Source organism: Capricornis sumatraensis, chromosome 1 (assembly GCF_032405125.1).
Source record: "Capricornis sumatraensis isolate serow.1 chromosome 1, serow.2, whole genome shotgun sequence".
NCBI classification, from domain to species: domain Eukaryota; kingdom Metazoa; phylum Chordata; class Mammalia; order Artiodactyla; family Bovidae; genus Capricornis; species Capricornis sumatraensis.
The window spans coordinates 140,565,467-140,588,089 of NC_091069.1; the positions used below are offsets into that span (position 1 = coordinate 140,565,467).

The 22,623-nt window shown below is 36.1% G+C and overlaps 1 protein-coding gene across 2 annotated transcripts in view; it reads left to right on the forward strand.

The window, feature by feature from the left end:
* Nucleotides 1–22,623, forward strand: part of CADM2 (cell adhesion molecule 2) — a 394,474-nt gene that overhangs the window by 176,884 nt on the left and 194,967 nt on the right. Inside the window, exon 3 of one of the 2 annotated variants that reach the window (XM_068970221.1) lies at nt 22,031–22,183. In XM_068970221.1, coding sequence (XP_068826322.1) covers nt 22,031–22,183 — 153 coding nt within the window. Of the gene's footprint in view, nt 1–22,030; nt 22,184–22,623 lie in introns of those variants that run through there. The other variant, XM_068970231.1, reaches the window with a different exon arrangement.

Genomic DNA, 22,623 nt, shown 5'->3' on the forward strand with positions numbered 1-22,623 from the left:
TAAAATAGATAGCCAATGAGAATTTGCTGTATGACTCAGGGAACTCAAACCAGGGCTCTGTAACAACCAGGTGGGGTGGGATGGGGAGGGAGGTGGTAGTGAGATTCAAGAGGGAGGGGACAGATGTATACCTATGGCTGATTTATGTTGATGTTTGGCAGAAATTAACACAATTCTGTAAAGCGTTATCCTTCAATTAAAAAAAAAAAGGCATAAAAGAATCTCTGCCAACTTCTTAAAAGCCTCATTAATGAAGTGAAATATATCACTTCATTCACATTTCATTGGCTTTGCTGTGCTGTGCTTAGCCGCTCATCATGTCTGACTATGACCCATGGACTGTAGTCCACCAGGCTCCTCTGTCCATGGGGGTTTTCTAGGCAAGAATACTGGAGTGGGTTGCCAAGCCCTCCTCCAGGGAATCTTCCCAACCCAGGGATCTAACCCAGGTCTCCCCTATTGCAGGCAGATTCTTTACTGTCTGAGCCACCAGGGAAGCACCTTTCATTGGCTAAATCTAGTCAAATTGTTTTAATCCAAAATAAGAGGTTGCTGAGACAACACCTGCACTGGGCAATTACCTTCTTGATTTAAATATGCAAAGGAGAACACTTTCTTTTGGTATAAAATTAGTCATCTTAGCCTCTGTCATTTCTTCACAGGGAGAGTTCTACCCAGATCCAATGCATGATGCCATTCAACATCCAAATATCTCTCTTCATTCCCTGCTTATTCTACAACTGGATGGCAGATAAATGTTATCACCTAACACAGTTCTCAGTCTCTAACTTGCTTAATCAAAGGTAGCCTTGTTGATCTTAGATGGTATCTCAATTGACCTAATTTTTCTGGGATCTCAGTACCACTGCAGTCTTCCTGCCATATTTATAAAACTCTCCTTGTCTCTATCTTCTTCTAACATTTAACTTGTGAATTCGGAACTTCCTTGTGGTAACCCTGCTACTACCAAGTTGGATGTCAGGATATTGCTTTTAGTTTGCCAAACTAGTTATTATAACATAAGATCTCCAGGACTCAGTGGAAACATAATTCTGGTTGATTAAAAAAGGAGGGCTTACTTAGTAATTGAAGACCATTTTGGTATCTCCAGCAGAGAAATCCCAGAAAGTATTCTCACAGTAAGACTGCTCCAAGTGTGTTGTGGAAGGTAAGGGAATACACTTTTGTAGCGGATTGTATCTAAAACACATATTTTTCTTATTCTCTCCTGCATTGGAAGGCTGTTTTATACACTCTTCCCTTTCATATGGTACTCATTATCTCAGTGAAAGCTCTCCAAGAGAGAGCCAGGATCTTTTCCACAGGGTAGGCTGGTTGTTGGGCAGCCTCAGTCTCCAAAGCCAAGTCAAGCTCAAAGCTGTAAGTCCAGATCTCAGAGCTTCGTAGGAAAGCTGGGGAGTCAGGAAGTACAGGAGTCTTTGAAGCAGTGCATGTCACACTATGGATCTCCCTCCTGAGAATTAGTAAGAGTAATGTGTGGTTGTACTTTCTCTATGGGTTTCAGAAGGCACCACCACAGTGTATCTCAATTCAACCCAGCTACAAAGTAGGAGTTCAAGGTTACTGCTGAACCATTGTATTTAATGCAATAAAACACAATGTGCTCTTTTATTATAGATTTCACATATGTCTAATTTGATGTATACTTTTCTCATCTTTTCAATAAGTAGTGGAATATTACTTGTATGAATTACTGACAAAAACTCTCTTTCCATACTCACTCCTAAAAGCCTTTTGTCAAATTAGCTTTCATCAGTCGCTCTTCATGTGCCCTAGGCTTCTCAGTTTCAATCATTTTAGTTGTACAATGGATATTTTTCCTACTTTATTTTAAATTGCCTTATTTATTTTATGATTATTTATATACACATTGTATATCCCCAGAAGTACATATGCTTATATAAATTACATGAGCTTATATATACAATATAAATTATTGTGTACATATGCAATTATATATATAGTAGACTCTAAACATGTGAAAAATTTTTTTGTTTGTTTCTTTTTTTCTTTTTTTATTATTTTACTTTATTTTACTTTACAGTACTGTATTGGTTTTGCCATACATCAACATGAATCTGCCATGGGTGTACATGTGTTCCCAATCCTGAACCCCCCTCCCACCTCCCTCCCAGTGCACCAGCCCCAAGCATCCTGTATCCTGCATCGAACCTAGACTGGCGATTCATTTCTTATATGATATTATACATGTTTCAATGCCATTCTCCCAAATCATCCCACCCTCTCCCTCTCCCACAGAGTCCAAAAGACTGTTCTATACATCTGTGTCTCTTTTGCTGTCTCGCATACAGGGTTATTGTTACCATCTTTCTGAATTCCATATATATGTGTTAGTATACTGTATTGGTTAAACATGCGAAAATTTTCTAAAATATTAAACTTTAGTTGCAGTGACTAAAGTGAAAGTGAAGTTGCTCAGTCGTGTCCGACTCTTTGCACCCCATGGACTGTAGCCTACCAGGCTCCTCTGTCCATGGGATTTTCCAGGCAATAGTCCTAGAGTAGATTATCATTTCCTTCTCCAGGGGATCTTTCCAACCCAGGGATTGAACCCGGGTCTCCTGCATTGTAAACAGATGGTTTACCATCTGAGCCACCAGGGAAGTCTATAGTAAGATAAGTTGTATCTTATTTTTTAGCCACATAATTTATCTACCTTTTGCTAAAATCAATTACAAGCAAAATTTGAATGCCATATATTCTTTACACATTACCAGATTTCTAAATGTTAGCATATTATTGAATACTAATTAGAGATTTTCAAAAACCAGTGTTCATGCTGTTCATGGGGTTCTCAAGGTGAGACTACTGAAGTTGTTTGCCATTCCCAGTGGATCACGTTTTGTCAGAACTCTCCACTATGATCCATCCATCTTGGGTGACCCTACATGGCATGGCTCATAGTTTCAGTGAGTTAGACAAGGCTGTGCAACATGTGATCAGTTTGATTAGTTTTCTGTGATTATGGCTCTCACTCTTTCTGCCCTCTGATGGATAAGGGTAAGAGGTTTATGGAAGTTTCCTGATGAGAGTGACTGACTGGATCTTGTTCTGATGGGCAGGGCCATGCTCAGTAAATCTTTAATCCAGTTTTCTGTTAATGGCCAGCGCTGTGTTCCCTCCCTGTTGTTTGACCTGAGGCCAAGCTATGGTAGGGATAATGAAGATAATGGCGACCTCCTTCAAAAGGACTTGTGCACACACTGTTGTGTTCGGTGCAGCAGGCCACTGTCGACCCACACCTCCACAGGAGATGCCTGGACACTCACAGGCAAGTCTGGCTCAGTCTTTTGCGTGGACATGGAGATACTGTTCCTTTCTCCTGATGCACACAAGGTATTGTTTGTGCCCTCCAAAAGTCTGTTTCCGCAGTAATGTGGAAGTTCTGTAATCAAATCACACTGGCCTCCAAAGTCAAATTCCCTGGGGATTTTCAGTCCCTTTGCTGGATCCCCAGGTTGGGAAATCTGTTGTAGGTACTAGAACTTTCTTAACAGAGCAATAATTTCTTTGGTATAATTGTTCTGCAGTTTGTGGGTTGTCTCACTCAGTCTCTGTGTGGTCTCTTGGTACTGGTGTGCACAACGTTTTGTTTGAGCCTTCCTAATGTCTCTGGCCAGTATAGTGTTTGACTCTAAAGGCAATTTCGCCCCTCTGACTGGATGCTATAAAGAACAATATTGCATAGAAACCTGGAATGTCAGGTCCCTGAATCAAAGTAAGTTAGAAGTGGTCAAACAGAAGATGGCAAGAGTGAACATCAACATTTTAGGAATCAGGGGATGAAAATGGACTGGAATGGGTGAATTTAGGTCAGAAAACCATTATATCTACTACTGTGGGCAAGAACCCCTTAGAAGAAATGGAGTAGCTCTCATAGTCAACTAAAGAGTTTGAAATCCAGTACTTGGGTGCAATCCCAAAAATGACAGAATGATCTTTTTTCATTTCAAAAGCAAACTATTCAATATCACAGCAATCCAAGTCTATGCTTAACCACTAATCCCAAAGAAGCTGAAGTTGAACGGTTCTATGAAGACCTACAAGACCTTCTAAAAAGTGAAAAATCACTCAGCTCTGTGTAACTCTTTGTGATCCCATGGATTATACAGTTTATGGAGTTCTCCAGGCCAGAATACTGAAGTGGGTAGCATTTCCCTTCTCCAGGAGATCTTCCCAACCCAGGGATTAAACCCAGGTCTCCCACATTGCAGGCGGATTCTTTACCGGCTGAGTCACAAGGGAAGCTCAAGAATACTGGAATAAATATCTCTTCAAGAAAATTAGAAATACCAAGGGAATATTTCATGCAAAGATGGGCACAATAAAGGACAGAAATGGTATGGACCTAACAGAAGCAGAAGATATTAAGAAGAGGTGGCAAGAATGCACAGAAGACCTACACAAAAAAGAGCATAGATATGTATAACCACGATGGTATAATCACTCTCCTAGACCCAGACATGCTGGAGTGTGAAGCCAAGTGGACTTTAGAAAGCATCACTATGAACAAAATTAGTGGAAGTGATGGAATTCCAGCTGAGCTACTTCAAAACCTAAAAGATGATCCTGTGAAAGTGCTGTACTCAATATCTCAGCAAATTTGAAAAACTCAGCAGTGGCCACAGGATTGGAAAAAGTCAGTTTTCATTCCAATCCCAAATAAAGGCAATCCCAAAGAATGTTCAAACTACTGAACAATTGCACTCATCTCACACATTGGCAAAAATGCTCAAAATTCTCCAAGCTAGGCTTCAACAGTATGTAAACCAAGAACTTCCAGATGTTGAAGCTGGATTTAGAAAAGGCAGATGAACCAAAGATCAAATTGCCAATATCTATTGGATCATAGAGAAAGCACAACAGCTCGAGAAAATTATCTACTTCTTCTTTATTGACTACACCAAATCCTTTGTGTGGATCACAAAACACTGTAGAAAATTCTTTAAGAGATGGAAATATGAGACCACCTTACCTACCTCCTGAGAAATCTGTATGCAGGTCAAGAAGCAACAGTTAGAGCTGGACATGGGACAACAGACTGGATCCAAATTGGGAAAGGAGTACATCAAGGCTGTATATTGTCACCCTGCTTATTTAACTTATATGCAGAGTACATCATGAGAAACACTGGGCTGGAAGAAGCACAAGCTGGAATCAAGACTGCTGGAAGAAATGTCAATAATCTCAGATAAGCAATGATACTACCCTTATGGTAGAAAGCAAAAAGAAACTGAAGAGCCTCTTGATGAAAGTGATAGAGGAGAGTGGAAAAGCTGGCTTGAAACTCAACATTCAAAAAACTAAGATCATGGCATCCAGTCCCATAACTTCATGGCCAACAGATGGGGAAACAGTGACAGACTTTATTTTCTTGGGCTCCAAAATCACTGCAGATGGTAACTGCTGCCTTGAAATTAAAGTTGCTTGTTCCTTGGAAGAAAAATTATGATCAAGCTAGTGAAGAGTAACTAAAAAGCCTCTTGATAAAAGTGAAAGATGAGAGTGAAAAAGTTGGCTTAAAGTTCAACATTTAGAAAATGAAGATCATGGCATCCAGTGCCATCACTTCATGGGAAATAGATAGGGAAACAGTGGAAACAGTGTCAGACTTTATTTTTTTGAGCTCCAAAATCACTGCAGATGGTGACTGCAGCCATGAAATTAAAAGATGCTTACTCCTTGGAAGAAAATTTATGACCAACCTAGATAGCATATTCAAAAGCAGAGACATTACTTTGCCAACTAAGGTCCATCTAGTCAAGGCTATGGTTTTTCCAGTGGTCATGTATGGATGTGAGAGTTGGATTATGAAGAAAGCTGAGTGCTGAAGAATTGATGCTTTTGAACTGTGGTGTTGGAAAAGACTCTTGAGAGTCCGTTGGACTGCAAGGAGATCCAACCAGTCCATTCTAAAGGAGATCAGTCCTGGGTGTTCTTTGGATGGATTGATACTAATGCTGAAACTCCAGTACTTTGGCCACCTCATGGGAATAGTTGACTCATTGGAAAAGACTTTGATGCTGGGAGGGATTGGGGGCTGGAGGAGAAGGGGATGACAGAGGATGAGATGGCTAGATAGCATCACTGATTCGATGGACATGAGTTTGGGTGAACTCTGGGAGTTGGTGATGGACAGGGAGGCTTGGCATGCTGCGATTCATGGGGTCGCAAAGAGTCAGACACAACTGAGCGACTGAACTGAACTGAACTGATGGGAAGAACTGACTCATTGCAAAAGACCCTGATTCTGGGAAGACTGAAGGCCGGAGGAGAAGGGGACGACAGAGAATGAGACGGTTGGATGGCATCATTGACTTGATGGAAAAGAGTTTGAGCAAGCTCTGTGAGTTGGTGATGGACAGGGAGCCCTGGTGATCACAAAGTGTTGGACAAACCTGAGCAACTGAACTGAACTGAAAAACTAATTTAGATAACTAAAATAAATAATAATCAAGTTATATGATTTAAAGACTGAAAAATCAATGCCTTAATTTTAGCTTATAACGTAGGATGTCACTTTTTAATTCTACATAGTAAATTGTTTTTTACTTTTTACTAGTCTAAGATTTATTATATCTCCTCTGAATGTTGATTTATATAACAAGACATTTTAAAAATAATATTCATGGTCAATATTTATTGGATGATTTTTCAGAGATAATATTTAATTTCTAAAGATTCACAAGAACCTTCTTCCCACAAGAAGGGGAAAAAACAATATCAAGCAGAGAAACTGAGACCTCATGAACAGATGCAAGATCAAAGTTAAGTTCTTAAACTTCCAGTAACAAGTGCACATTGGAAATGAAAACTATTAAACATGTCTCATAGAAATGTATAGACTAGTATTAATGAAATATTTATTATATTGATGATTTTTGTGGTTGTGCCTGAATTTCAAATATATAAGTGATTTTCTTAAATGTACTAGCAGGTTTCTAGATTTTCAAAGTTCATGTACCACAAAATTTATTTCATTAATATTTTCCACAAGAGGGAGGCAAAGCTGAAAATTTAAGCCAAATTTCAGGTTATAGGAGATGAGACTTTGGGATTATTGGAAACATGCACAACATAGTCTTGAGTTATTTTCTCCTCATATTTTACAAATAGCAATGCAAAGCTTTTGCAGGGTATGGGGTCCTGTAAAGTTGAAAGATGAAAAATACTAAAGGCTAGTTTCTGTAATGAAGGTAAATGTTTCCCATTCCCAATGTACCTTTGTGTATGCATTTCCATAATAGCATGGCATATAATCTTTTTGTCTCTGATAAAAATGCTTGATGAGAGTAATGTCACATGGCCACATATGGTGGTTTTATGGTGGGATGTAAAAAATAAATCTCATATGTCAACAAGGAGACCATTATATTGTAGGCTGTTGGAAAGAATGAGAGCTTACAGAAACTGTTCAGTTCAAATATCACATCATTTTCTTGTTCTCTGAATCCAGGCAAATAGTGAGTTGTATCAAATACTGAAAGATATTTTCTCAAGAAAAATAAGAAATAATGTGACAAATACCTAGAGAAATATTGTTTTGCAGAAGCAAACAAAATATTCACAGACTTTTATTTGGAAGAGACAGGGAAACAAGTTGTATAAGACCTTTGAAAATGTGTATCAGGATTTTGTAGTTGTTAAATTATGATGATTATCTATTAACGATCATCCTTCATAAAACTACCCATATTTTATATATGTTAAGTACAATTGTATGGTATTTATTTTAGGATAAGGCTTTAAAATGAATAAATGAATAAATGAATAAATGGTCTTTAATGAATAAATGGTCTTTATTCACCAGACTACAATGTAGTTGAACATATATCAGCATCTGGGCATTTGGTATTAGTAACAAATCACAGTTTATGATTTCAGCAACTTCAGATAGGCAGATAAAGCCACTTTGATGGCACAAAATGAAGAGGAACTAAAGAACTTCTTGATGACGTTGAAAGAGGAGAGTGAAGAAGCTGATTTAACACTTATCCTTCAGAAAACTAAGATCATGGCATCTGATCCCAACACTTCATGGCAAAAAATGGGGAAAAAATGAAAACAGTGACAGATTGGATTTTCTTGGGCTCCAAAATCACTGCAGATTGTGACTTCAGCCACAAAATTAAAAGACATTTGTTCCTTGGAAGAAAAGCTATGACAAACCTAGACAAATGTATTAAAAAGCAGAGACATCACTTTGCCAACAAAGGTCAGTATAGTCAAAGCTGTAGTTTTTCCAGTAGTCATGTATGGATGTGAGAGTTAGACCATAAAGAAGGCTGAGTGCCAAATAATTGATGTTTTTGAATCTTGGTGCTGGAAAAGACTCTTGAGGTCAGCAAGGAGATCAAATCAGGCAATCCTAAAGGATATCAACCCTGAATATTCTTTGGAAGGACTGATACTGAAGCTCCAATACTTTGGCTACGGGGATGTGAAGAGTTGACTCATCGGAAAAGACCCTGATGCTGGGAAAGATTGAGGGCAAGAGGAGAAGGGGGTGACAGAGGATGAAATGGTTGGATGGCATCACTGACTCAATGGACTTGAGTCTGAGCAAATTCGGGAGATGGTGAAGGACAGTGAGACCTGGTGTGTTGCAGTTCTTCGGGTTGCAAAGACTTGGATACAACTTAGCAACTGAACAACAACAACAGCAGCAACAATGACATGGTTGATAAACATTTATAAATTATTTGAGTTTTAAGTTGTAAAGAGAATTCTTAAGACAAAATTGGACTTTGGCACTTATTTGCAGAATTTTTTTATTGATATGTTAGTACTAGTGAATGTATATTTATTTGACTTTTTTCTAAATGCTTCATAAACAAAAATGATTTTTTGGCATTCAGTATGAATTTCATAAACTGAGTTTCTATTATGTTCTTATGTCATCTGACAGATGGTACATTATTATCGCCTCAACTTACTATTATTATTTGCAGAGCAATGCACTATTATTAATAAGAATGAAATACCTCTAATTTTTATCCAGCAAGATAATATTGGAGAAGAGGAATCATCTGATATAATACATTTTATATAGTGCAGTTTTACATACACACACGTATACACAAATATATTAATTGGGATACAGACACAGATAGAAAGATAGAGGCATTCAACTCATCCAAAATGGATTTTGTCATTTAGGATTTCACCATAACCAACTAGACATGTGTGTCAACACTTTCATAATTTTATGCTGCTCTCCTCTAAATACTTACTTTTGTATTTATTTAATGAGAGTGCTCAGAGAAGGCAATAGCACCCTACTCCAGTACTCTTGCCTGGAAAATCCCATGGACAGAGGAGCCTGGTAGGCTGCAGTCCATGGGGTCGCGAACAGTCGGACATGACTGGAGTGACTTAGCAGCAGCAGCAGCAATGAGAGTGCTGACATCTAGGAGAAACATAAAACATTTTGAGTGTATGTATACTAACTTTCTAAAGATGGAATTTTGAAAAATATTTGCTTATTTGAGCAGTTCTTTGTTGAATAATTAACATAAATGACAATATTTTCAGCATAGAGGTCAGTCTGATCACAAATACATACTGAGCACAAAGTGTAAATCAGTGTGAAATGATTTTAAAAAGCAGATTAGTAATTAATTACTAATTTATTAGTAATTAATAAAATTAAGGTATAACTCACTGAAGGCAACTTAATAATCCTCTGATCTTTTTAATGGATAAAAACATACACTGTGTATAATATACCATTGAGTTAGTGATTCCTGGTTACTAAAATCAGAACTTATTTGCCATTGAATAAATATATGAATTCAATTTATGATTGAAAGCATTAACAGTTACTCCTAAGTAAATTTCAGAAATAGATTTCCTAAAAATCATTATAAGAGATTTCAAAAGTCACTTAGGACATATTCTCATGCAATGAGAGAAAGACATTTAATCATTCCTGGCAGGAGATCCAATAGCCATTAATTAAACAAATTTTTTGACAGAGCTCATATCTCATAAGTTTGCTCAGTACCAATTGTGAAGAACTCAGTAAATAGAAAGACAGTCTCTATATTAAACCCAAATCAACATCTCAGTAGCTTCTAACATTCAATAATTTGAGCAGCATAAATATGATCTCATATTCAGGGGCCAATAACCACTTAGTCTATTCAGTGTTCACTTTCTCAGTGAAAATGTTCCCAGAATGAAATATATATATATATGTGTGTGTGTATATGTATATTTTGAAAAATACTTAATTATCTGAGCTATATATATATATATATATATATATATATATATGCTTTGTAACATGAGCTTCCCAAGTGACACTAGTGGTAAAGAATCCACTTGCCAAGCAGGAAATAAAAGAGATGAGAGTTTGATCCCTGGGTCAGGAAATACCCTGGAGGAGGACATGGCAACCCACTCCAGTATTCTTGCCTGGAGAATCCCTATGAACAGAGGAGCCGGGCAAGCTAAAGTCTATGGGGTCTCAAAGAGCTGGTCACAACTGAAACAACTTAGCATGCATGCAGAATACATATATATATATATATGTATATATATATATATATATATATATATATATATATATATATATATATCATAGGGTTTATAGATTTAGAACTACTTTTATTCTCTATCAAAATGTACAATAAGGATTGGCCAAGAGATGAAATTAGTACATAATGATAATATATGGGTGAGGTATATGTATCTGTGAGTATTTTCTTTTCCAGAAGTTATCTTAGCAAAAGTTTATTTGGAATTTTCAAGTAAAGTGTTCACATTTTAGATGATTCCATCATCGTATAGAGAATTTGTAGAGTTTTTCTTTCAAAATTGAAGTGGAGGTGTATTATTAGTTAATTTAAGAAGATATATAGAATTTTATTTCAAATTGATGTCAGAAATGAAATAAATATTGAATACTTTAATTGCCAAATATATATGTATACATATATGTACCTCTGCTGGATCATGGAAAAAGCAAGACAGTTCCAGAAAAACATCTACTTCTGCTTTATTGACTATGTCAAAGCCTTTGACTGTGTGGATCACAATAAACTGTGGAAAATTCTGAAAGAGATGGGAATAACAGACCACCTGACCTGCCTCTTGAGAAATCTGTATGCAGGTCAGGAAGCAACAGTTAGAACTGGACATGGAACAACAGACTGGTTCCAAATAGGAAAAGGAGTGCGTCAAGGCTGTATATTGTCACCCTGTTTATTTAACTAATATGCAGAGTACATCATGAGAAACGCTGGACTGGAAGAAACACAAGCTGGAATCAAGATTGCCGGGAGAAATATCAATAACCTCAGATATGCAGATGACACCACCCTTATGACAGAAAGTGAACAGGACTTAAAAAAAGCCTCTTGATGAAAGTGAAAGAGGAGAGTGAAAAAGTTGGCTTAAAGCTCAACATTCAGAAAACAAAGATCACGGCATCTGGTCCCATCACTTCATGGGAAATAGATGGGGAAACAGTGGAAACAGTGTCAGACTTTATTTTGGGGGGCTCCAAAATCACTGCAGATGGTGACTGCAGCCATGAAATTAAAAGACACTTACTCCTCAGAAAGAAAGTTATGACCAACCTAGATAGCATATTCAAAAGCAGAGACATTACTTTGCCAATAAAGGTCCATCTAGTCAAGGCTATGGTTTTTCCAGTAGTCATGTGTGGATGTGAGAGTTGGACTGTGAAGAAGGCTGAGTGCTGAAGAATTGATGCTTTTGAACTGTGGTGTTGGAGAAGACTCTTGAGAGTCCCTTGGACTGCAAGGAGATCCAACCAGTCCATTCTGAAGGAGATCAGCCCTGGGATTTCTTTGGAAGGAATGATGCTAAAGCTGAAACTCCAGTACTTTGGACACCTCATGTGAAGAGTTGACTCATTGGAAAAGACTTTGATGCTGGGAGGGATTGGGGGCAGGAAGAGAAGGGGACGACAGAGGATGAGATGGCTGGATGGCATCACTGACTCGAAGGACGTGAGTTTGAGTGAACTCCAGGAGTTGGTGATGGACAGGGAAGCCTGGTGTGCTGCGATTCATGGGGTCGCAAAGAGTCAGACACGACTGAGTGACTGAACTGAACTGAACTGAACTGAACTGAATTAATATTCTTTTATAATTTATATAAACCATCCTGGATAGTTTTTATTCTTAAAACATAATTTAGTAAATAATACACAATAATTCACCTTCCATTTTTTAAAACTAGGAATATGTTTATCACCTTGAGAATTAACAGAAAATGACTATAGTGTTACTTCTATTGATATTTCTCCCTTGCTGAATCTAAGGTAGCATTGAGAAGATATTCATTAAAAATAAATTTATAATTCTTTTTAATAATTTAGTAACTAGGTAGAATGTTTGTACCAAACATACTGAAATTATAACTATTTTAGATAAAATATATTATCTATTACTTTCTATCATTTCTGGATGCATTGATTTTTATATAGGTGCACTAGCATATGTAAATGTAGTGATATATATAAGCCTGCAGTATCAAGGCAGAAAGTATCAACTGCTCACTAGTATCTCTCTTTCCTATACATACAGCCAGACTGCATTTACCAGTCTCCCTTGAAGTATGGCTGTAGGCCTGCACATGGAATGGTGTATGCGTGCTATGTGTGCTCCCAGGCCTCTGCCATTAAAATTTTGTACACAGGCTTCCCCAGGCTCACTTCCACTCAGAAGACATTCATAGTCTCAAGATGGCAATGTTAGCATGTTACTGATGCTTGTAGAGTGTACATCGTAATCCATCAATGGCCTTGAGTAGTCCTTTATTGTTAAATGTTAAAAAAAAAAAATTCCTATGTTCTAAGCAACTGAAATGCAACATTTAATCCATACTAAAAATTTAGTGGGAATAATGATACCTACATGGTTATCTAGAGATATAAAAGAAGACATAAGTGTATTTGCTTTGGTTTTACAAAGTTTTCTTGCCATATGACATTGTGAAAGTAGGAATAAAAAGACAAACTTAGTGAAAGTGAAAGTTGCTCAGTCGTGTCCAACTCTTTGTGACCCCATGGACTATACAGTTCATGGAATTCTCCAGGCCAGAATATTCGAGTGGGTAGTGTTTCCCTTCTCCAGGGATCTTCTCAACCTGGGGATCAAACCCAGGTCTCTTGCATTGCAGACAGCTTCTTTTACCAGCTTAGCCACAAAGGAAGCCCAAGACAAGCCTACTTACAATCTTAAAGACATAGAATAAGTTTTTAGTGTCTGAATCCATAGGTTTAGAAGATTTACAGGCATAGGCCACTATAGAGTTTAGCATGACAATTCAACTGTCTTAGATTATTTTAAATTTCAGTTACTTAAGTCAAGTTATATAATTAAGATGTGGTCTTAGAAAAATGAGTTTTGTTAGAATTGTAAAATATCTTTTTATTTCTAAAATTTTGATCCCTATTAACATTATTTTGACATTACAAGATGATAAAGCTAATCTAAAGATTTAAAAACTAAAAATCAAAAGCTCAAACTCCTTTTAAGTCAAATTTTGCAAAATTAAAATTTATCATGTCTATGCATTGTGCTGTGCTCAATTGTGTCCAACTCTTTGCAGCCCCATTGACTGTAGCCAGCAAATTTCCTCTATCTATGAAATTTTTCAGGCAAGAATACTACAAAGGATTGCTGTTTACCTTTCCAGGGTATCTTCTGACCTGGGAACCAAACCCATGTCTCCTGCATTGGCAGACAGATTCTTTACTAATGAGCCATCAGGGAAGCCCAAAGGGTACATATGAGGAATGTACATGAAGTTCAACAATAATCTGAAATGGTATGCATCAGCATATAAATAATGGATCATATAATTTTCATTTTTACTCTTTCATTTTGTTCACAGTCGTGTCCAACTCTTTGCAACCTCATGGACTGCAGCACACCAGTCTTCCCTGTCCTTCACTGTCTCCCACAGCTTGCACAAACTCATGTCCATTGAGTCGGTGAAGCCATAACGTCTCTTCTTCTGTCGTCCCCTTCTCCTCTTGCCTTCAATCTTTCCCAGCATCAGGGGCTTTTCTAATGAGTTGACTCATAATATCAGGTGGCCAAAGTATTGGAGCTTCAGCTTCATCATCAGTCCTTCCAATGAGTATTCAGGATTGATTTCCTTTAAGGTTGACTGGTTTGATCTCCTTGCAGTCCAAGGGACTCTCAAAAGTCTTCTCCAACACCACTGTTCAGAAGCATCAATTCTTCAGTGCTTAGCCTTCTTTATTGTCCAACTCTCACATCCATATACTGCTCTCTCATTAGCTCAACAAATTATTATTAAGCTTCATGCACATCCCTGTCTGGAGGTGGACAGCATGAAAAATTTTATCAAGAAAGCAATATGTTAGATAGCTTGAGTGAAAAGTCTGATCTGGAGACTTGCAGAGGGAATATATGCCTCTAGTTAAAGAAGAATGTATTACTCACCATATTTGAACAAAATCTTATGTGTTTCTAAATGGTTAGGCATTTTAAGGAGGGATGGGGAAATAAGCTAGAAAATTAAACATGTTTCTGATATTTAGGGCCTTACGTTACATGGCAAACTGTTTTAAAATCATCTTACAAAAGAGAAAATTGGGTAGGGATATAGGTGTATAGAAGATCCCCTGGAGTAGGAAACGGGAACCTACTCCAGTATTCTTGCCTGGAAAATCCCATGAATAGAGTAGCCTGTCAGGCTACAATCCATGGGGTCACAAAGAGTTAGATACGAATGAGTGCACACACACAGAGATGTATTAAAGGATGCAGTCTCTTATTCAGGGCTTTAGGAATTTAATACAGTGAAAGAATAGAAAGGGTTCCCTCAGGATATATCATGAGGAGGACACTGAGGAAAAGCGGCAAGCTTTACAAAGACAAGGAAAAGGAAAGCAGAAACACCATGGACTCTATATTCATTCTTCAAACATATTAATACGTTTTACATACCCAAGTTTATTAATTTGGGGTACATTTTAGTTAGGTATGGCAATATTTTTGCCTTTTTAAATGTTTCATCATAACAGATTACAAATATAGAGAAGAGAGTAATGAATATTTGTTTTTTATACATTTAAAGTAAGTAAAGCTGTGGTTTAAAAACTGAAATTCTACCACTTGGAAAACATCCTTCAAACAGTGACACAGTTTCCAGATTTATTGCTTGGGTTCTGTTCACATTTCTTTTCTAAAACTCCATTTACTATGGTTTCAGTAAAAATCTAGTCCCAGTTGAAACTTGGTATACCAAATATCAGCTCTGGAGCAATGGCTGTTTTTACCAATTTTCCAGGAGATTGCTTTAGATTATTTTATATTGTATAACTGTAAAAGAACAAAACAGAAAAGGATTCAGTATCTTGTGATTTATCCCATCTGTATGTTTAACTCCTTTATTTCTGTCAGTCCATAGTACAATTACAAATAACATATACTGAATGTAATCGGTGTATGCTTATGCTATTAAGAAATAAAACATTGTGGCTATTAACCAAAACACACACACACACACACACATAATAAGAGTAACAATTCCTCAATTTCCTTCTTTGTCTTTCCTGTTTACAATTTCTAGAGGCATATATTGACCTCATACATGTCAATACACTAATTTTGAGGTCTGATAAGAGTTAAGCCCTGAATATATGACCCATTTGAAACTTTATTAGAGCTTATTTGACTTATTTTTCTTTTCTGATTTATTAAAATACAGATTTAATATTAAAAAGCAAACAAACAAAAAATCCTGGTATACCAAAAGCCTTGGTGTTAAGGCTTGGTCACTGAAGCCTTAATTACTCAGCCAATTCTTACTCTTGGGGACAGTAGATATTCCATCTGAAAAAAACAGGGTTGGCAGATTGCCCAAGCCAATTTAGCTAGTGATCACTTCTAGAGAAATCAGTAGGGGCAAAGCCAGAGTAGGCAGTTAGCACAGGTCTAAATGGATAACGTGCAGAGAGAACAGGACTGTTGCAGAAGTTGGGACACAAAGGTGAGGGCTAGTCCAGACAACCTTAACACAACACAGTCAGAATCATGAGAAGGACTATATTATTAGTCAGCAGACAACAGTGAAGCTTGGTATTGAATCAAAGGCTATACACAGCATTCTTAATATTTCTTCCCCCAGGCAGAACTTGGCTTGCACTGACATATCTAAACTCCCTATAGGAATCAAATGGGGGCACCTGGATGGTGAGGACTTGAGCTGAGAACAAGAATGAAGAATGACATATCTATGGTTCTTGAAATCTCATCACACCAGTGATGTATGATTGGAAAGTAACATGTTTAAAAATCGTTCTAAGTATATGCAGTGACTGCTTTGAGTAAAGCCTAGTGTAGGGTGCTATGCTCCTGGAAATATATGCTTGACATTGAGAATTTAAGTAACCAAGTTGACACTTGAAGTGTCTTCATGTGGGACCATGTGTCTCCCAGTTGGACAGGAGGTGGTTGGGAAATATTCTATTTTTAAACTGCTATTTCCCTAAGACACCTAGCATGGTGTCTGGTATATCATGAATTCTCAACAAAAACTTGTCAGTTGAATCAAATTTGGTAGCATAAACTACACATAGAGTGAGACATTTTATGCTTTATTTCTCTAAATATATGGTTAAGTATGTGTGCTCTTTAATAGCCATGCTGGGGAATTCTCTTGGATTTTTAAGAGATTAATAAACATCATTTTGATGTAGACTTTTTCTGTTAGTACTTTTTCTATAAGATATAGTGAATTATAATAATTAAAATCATTCAATATATAATACTCACTTAATACATGGAATTTTCTAAAATGATGTTAATATGTATAATTATAGAACATTATTACATACAAAAGACTGATGACCCACGTATTTAATTTAATCCAATAAAACTTAATGGGCATCTATATATACCATGCTATGTGTAAAAAACTGTAGATAATATAAATATAAATATTATGGAAATAAATATAAAGAGATAATCCTGATTTGGTAAAGTTTTAGGTCAGATGGATGAATTAGGAAAAAAGCAAACATAATGAAGCCATTATTTGCTGCATTTTAATAGTCTCTTGAAAGTGATTATATAATAAAATATGCTTTTTATCATTATTTAAGCACCCTAAAGTTTGATATAAATTATTACTCACTGGGAATCAATTTAAAGATATTTGAAAATGTGACCACCTGGCAAGAAGTTATGTGACCACCTTTATAAATATCATCTTTAAAAATATCACCTTTATAAATATCACACTAAAGGAAGGAGCACTATTAATACAAGTATACATGAATTTCTGTTTGGTTCTTAAATGAATAATGTCAGATAAATTCAATAGTACTAGTGTTATTATGTTGATTTGGTTTAAAACTAATTAATAAACAACTTATTAGCTATGCCAGTAACTTTTGCCAGAAATCAGTATAAAATTTGTCTAAAATTCTTCACATGATCATCTTCGGAATTTTTATTTTACTTGTTATGAATCTCAAATATCCATGTATGACTGATGAACCATTTAGAACCAATGGTATATTGGGAAAATAAATTTTATCCTGCATTAAGTCCTATTTAATGATTCTTACTCATTGGTTACTGCTTCTTATTTGCGGCTAAAATTAAATTCTCCAGAGGGCAGGGTTTTGAACTCTTAAGTCAACTCACCATTGGGTGGCAGGCACCTAATGACTGATGAGGTTTGACCTCAGAGTAGCTGCTTGGCTCATTGGCTCATTTTAATCTCTATGGTGTGTGAGCAGTTACCTTTCTATTATTCTACACACTCATTTGTTCTCTTAATTGTTCCTAGGGTAAGTTTTAACAATTTTTTTTCAATGAAATATTTGAGCTTTTATTGTTTAAAAAAGATATTTGGATAACCATGAACATTCTGTGTTCCCAAACTTCTATTTTATTAAAGATTGAATTCACTTCAACCAACAATATTATATTACAATTCTTTATTCAGGTTCAGTATCAATATATGGAATTTGCTATGTAGAAAGTAGGGATTATTTCTAAGTACCTACTACCTTTTTTGTTCATTTGGAAACCATAAAGTAATATGACAATAACTTCATGGATCACTCATTTAGTATTTCAAATAATTGTTCAATGAATGTTACTTTGTTTAAAAAAAAAAAGTGTAGCATGTTTCTAGATCTTTTATGCTAAACAGTGTCTAAACATGACACCCTTTTCTTCTTTTTTGGGGCTTTTCTCCCTTAAGGGATCCCGTGGAGATTTATTGAAAAGGACTTCTTAATTCATTTCTTTTTCACTATGCTGTTATCATAAACAGACAGTTTGGCTCTCAACTTCAATTCAATAGTCATTCACTGAAAACCTCCCATGCAGAGAGTGATGGTGCAGAGTGCTGAGATGAGCAAGACAAGGATCCTTCTCACAGGGAATCCTTTGAGTTATATGACATCCCTCTTTGGACTTTAAAAGGTTTCTCTTAATTCTTTCATAGTTAAAGTGCTGTGATAAAGTGAACTGCAGATGGCATCCTATTTACAAAATTGAAAAGATAAACGCTGTGGATGTAGGATTTGTTTAAAATGTTCAGTCCAATGAAAGTCTCCTCAGGCAGCTCTTTATGTTTTTTGACAAATGAATTATCAAGAATATTTACATGATAAAAAAATATCTTTACTAATTGTGTCACTTTCTTTCTTTTCAGGAATATGTTTTCAGGTTTTGAATATATATTCATATATTCATTTCTCTAAGACATACTCCTCATATTTTCACTCAATTTTTATCTCCACTTAACACTCAGCAAACTGGGGTGCACAAGAAGTGATTCACCTAAATTCATATGGTAACCCAAAAAGCTTACATTACAATATAGCTATTCTACTTTTCAGAGCCTAAATTTTAGTCAAGACAGATAGCAATTATAAAACAACTCAAAAAAATGATAGGATTTGGTAATCTCAATCAGTTGAGACATTTCAGACGAAATATTTGGTTTCTCATCAGGATTCTAAAGACAAAATATTTTAGCAAATCATTGCAGATTTGTTTTAAAATACTTTGTATGTAACATGATATTAAAGTTCTCATCATAATCCAAAGATAGAAATGAATCAGGAATTATTATCCACAGGAAACCTAACCTTATATAACTGCCTTAAGCAGATCTTTGATACTAAAACCTGTGCTTTTAGCCTTACTCCACACAAATAACTTAAATATGAACATTGAATATCTGTATGTATCAGCTTGTATATGTAATTATATTACATGTATATATAATATATTAGCTAGACTTTGATAATATTATGTATTTATATAGCTTATATATTTATATATATTATTCAGTTTTATGCATACATTGGTTAATGTATGCATCGTTCAAAACTGTTCTATCATCACAATGATCCCCTGTGCTCCGGTTTTATAACCACACTCATGTCCCTTCCACTTCCCTCCACCTCTTACTAACCTTAACCCTTGGTAAGAATTAATCTTTTCTCCAGGTCTATAATTTTAGTTATTTCAAGACACTAAATAAATAGACTTAATTTATTTATAGAGTTTTTGAATGTATCACTTTGTATATTTTCTTAGTAGTTGCTCCAGGTATTGAAATGCTATACATATATGACTTATCACAGTCTACCAGTTTTACCACTTCTGATAAAGTATGAAAACATTACTTCTTTATATCCCTTTGCCCTACCACTTTTTATTTGCTTTGACTAATCCATCTTTACATGTTGAACACTGCATCAGTTGATGGTATAATTTTTGCTCAACGATCAATAACTGGGGAAACACAGAAGAGTAGTCTACATTGTATTTACCCTTTTTTCTTTTTTCTGTCACTTGTTCTTTCTTCCTTCTTAATGCTTCACATTTTTTTTCTTTTCTGTTTGAAGAACTTTAACTTTTCTTTAAGACAGATCTGCTAGAAGAACATGTTTTTTAGTTTTCCTTCTTCCAAAAATAAATTTATTTCCCCCTGGTTCCTGAACGGTGGTTTCACTGGATAAGAATTTATTATCGATATTTTCTTTCAGCACTTGAAAAATGTGCCACTGCCTCTGACCTCCATAATTTCAGATGAGAAATATTAACATATTGTCATTTGAATTGGTTCTTATAGGTAATATGTCTTTCTCTGTGTCTACTCTTAAGGCTTTATTCATTTTCTTTGGATTTCAGAATTTTAATTTAGCTATATCTTGATATAGACTTTTGGTTTATCCTATTTGAATTTACTCTTCCTCTTGATTTTTTTCCCTGTGCTAAGTTGTGAAGTTTTTGACCATTATTTCATAAATTATTTCAGCCCCACTCTCTTTCTCATCTTTTGCAACTCATATGGTAACAATGTTGGATACTGTGTCATTTTCCCTCAGGTTTCTAAGATTCTGTTTTTTTTTGTTTGTTTGTTTGTTTTCCAATTTTCTCTCTCTTGTTTGGATCAGGTGAATTATATTTCTCTATCCTTAAGTTCACTGATTATATTCTCTGTTGTCACCATTGTACTATTAATCCAAGCCAGCGAGTTTTTATTTTGATTATTGTAGTTTTGACTTCTATAATTTCCTTTTAGTTCTTTTTTAAATACTTCTTTACTTTGCTGAGATTTTCTATTTTGTGTTGTTACAAGATAATTAGCAATTGCCTGTTAAAATAAATTTACAATGACTTCTTAAAATTCTTTTTGTCAGATAATTTTAACATCCATTTCAACTCAGTGTTAGCATCTGTTGCTTATTTGTTCTCATTAAAGATTTGATTTTCCCCGTATTTGGTGTGACCAGTAATTCTTTTTTTTTTAATCAGGTCCTGGACAGTTTGGCTATTATGTTAGGAGAATCTGGATACTATCTACATGTTCTGTTCTATATAGATTCATCACACAGATCCTAGCTTACATTTGTGGGCTATGGTACCACTGACAATTTAGTTTTCAGAGACTTTGTGGTGCTATTTGGTCAGTTTGAGCAGACCTGGGAGTTATTTTCCCTGGTAGTTGTGCCAGTCTTATCAAAGATCACTTCAAACGGGTGGGTAATTGCTTTAGAATTGTTATAGAATTATCCGCTGCCTGTGCTGTCCAACTGATTGCTGTCTCTCAGTAGGAAAGGGAAGGGCTTCCTGATGGCCGCCCAAGGGAGAAAGAGATTACGTTCCATGGCAGTCGTACTTCCACTTGATTCCCCTTGGAGGTGGCCTCATCTCTCCCAAAATTCTTGGTGGGAATCCCATTTCATCTGTGATAAAAGCGAGTCCACCTAGGCCAGAGAAACTTTCGATACGCTTAGGTTCATTGTTGGTTTCCTAGAAGGAAATGAGCAGTCATAGTTTTCGTAATTTTGTCTGTGCATAGAAGTTAATGATTATTTTTTATTTTTTTGTATAGCTTTTCTTGGTACTGGCAACTCATGAAAGACTGTGAAGGAAAGCCATTTTTATCACCATCAATATCTACCTCATCCAAAGCATCATATATACTAGATCCAATCACTTAATTAAAAAAAGTTATTTCTGAGAACACTAAGGAGCACAGTTCTACTTTGATTTAAAAATTCTGATTAAAAATTCAATATATGTAAACATTACTTTAAAATGTTTCAGGAAACAATATTTAGACATACTCACGGCCAGGAAATCTTCCCTGATAGCTCAGTTGGTAAAGAATCTGCCTGAATGCAGGAGACCCCAGTTCAATTGCTGGGTAAGGAAGATCTGCTGGAGAAGGGATAGGCTACCCACTCCAGTATTCTTGGGCTTCCCTTGTGGCTCAGCTGGTAAAGAATCTGGCTGCAGTGTGGGGGACCTGGGTTCAAGCCCTGGGTTGGGAAGATCCCCTGGAGAAGGGAAAGACTATCCTCTCCAGTATTCTGGCCTGGAGAATTTCATGGGCTGTATAGTCCATGTTTGTTATGTTGTGCTAAAAATATGTGGTCTTACAGTACTGACTTTGTCTACTGTTGTAGTTCACATTTTCAATATTTTCTTTTTTCCAGCCTTAAGAGACAATAGAATCGAGCTGGTTCGGGCTTCCTGGCATGAACTGAGTATCAGCGTCAGTGATGTCTCTCTGTCTGATGAAGGACAGTACACCTGTTCTTTATTTACAATGCCTGTCAAAACTTCCAAGGCCTATCTCACTGTCCTGGGTAAGTGCAAGGGACTAACACTATGTGATCCCAAGCCAGAGAGATGTGTACAGATATAGCAACATCATTCAATAACAAATCTACACTTTGAGGATTATCAAGAGGCTTTTTGAAAAATCACACAGTCATTTCCCCCATTTCTCAAATAGGTACAAAGAGGTGTAAAGGTCTGTATGATTTCCCAAGTGCACACAGCCATTTTGTTTCTTAACCAGGGACAGATAACAGGTTTTTTTGATTTTTCAGCTAAGTTCCTTTGTGTCAAATCGGCTCTTTAGTGGATGTATGGTGATTCTTTTATAAAGCAATAGAATAATGAGCATAATGAAATCAATGTGTCTATGTGTACTCATCCATCTTATCATCAGTTAACTGATGGGCTCCTCCTAATATTTTTTGACTTCCAAATATGACCCCTTTGTATATCTAAGTGCATTTAA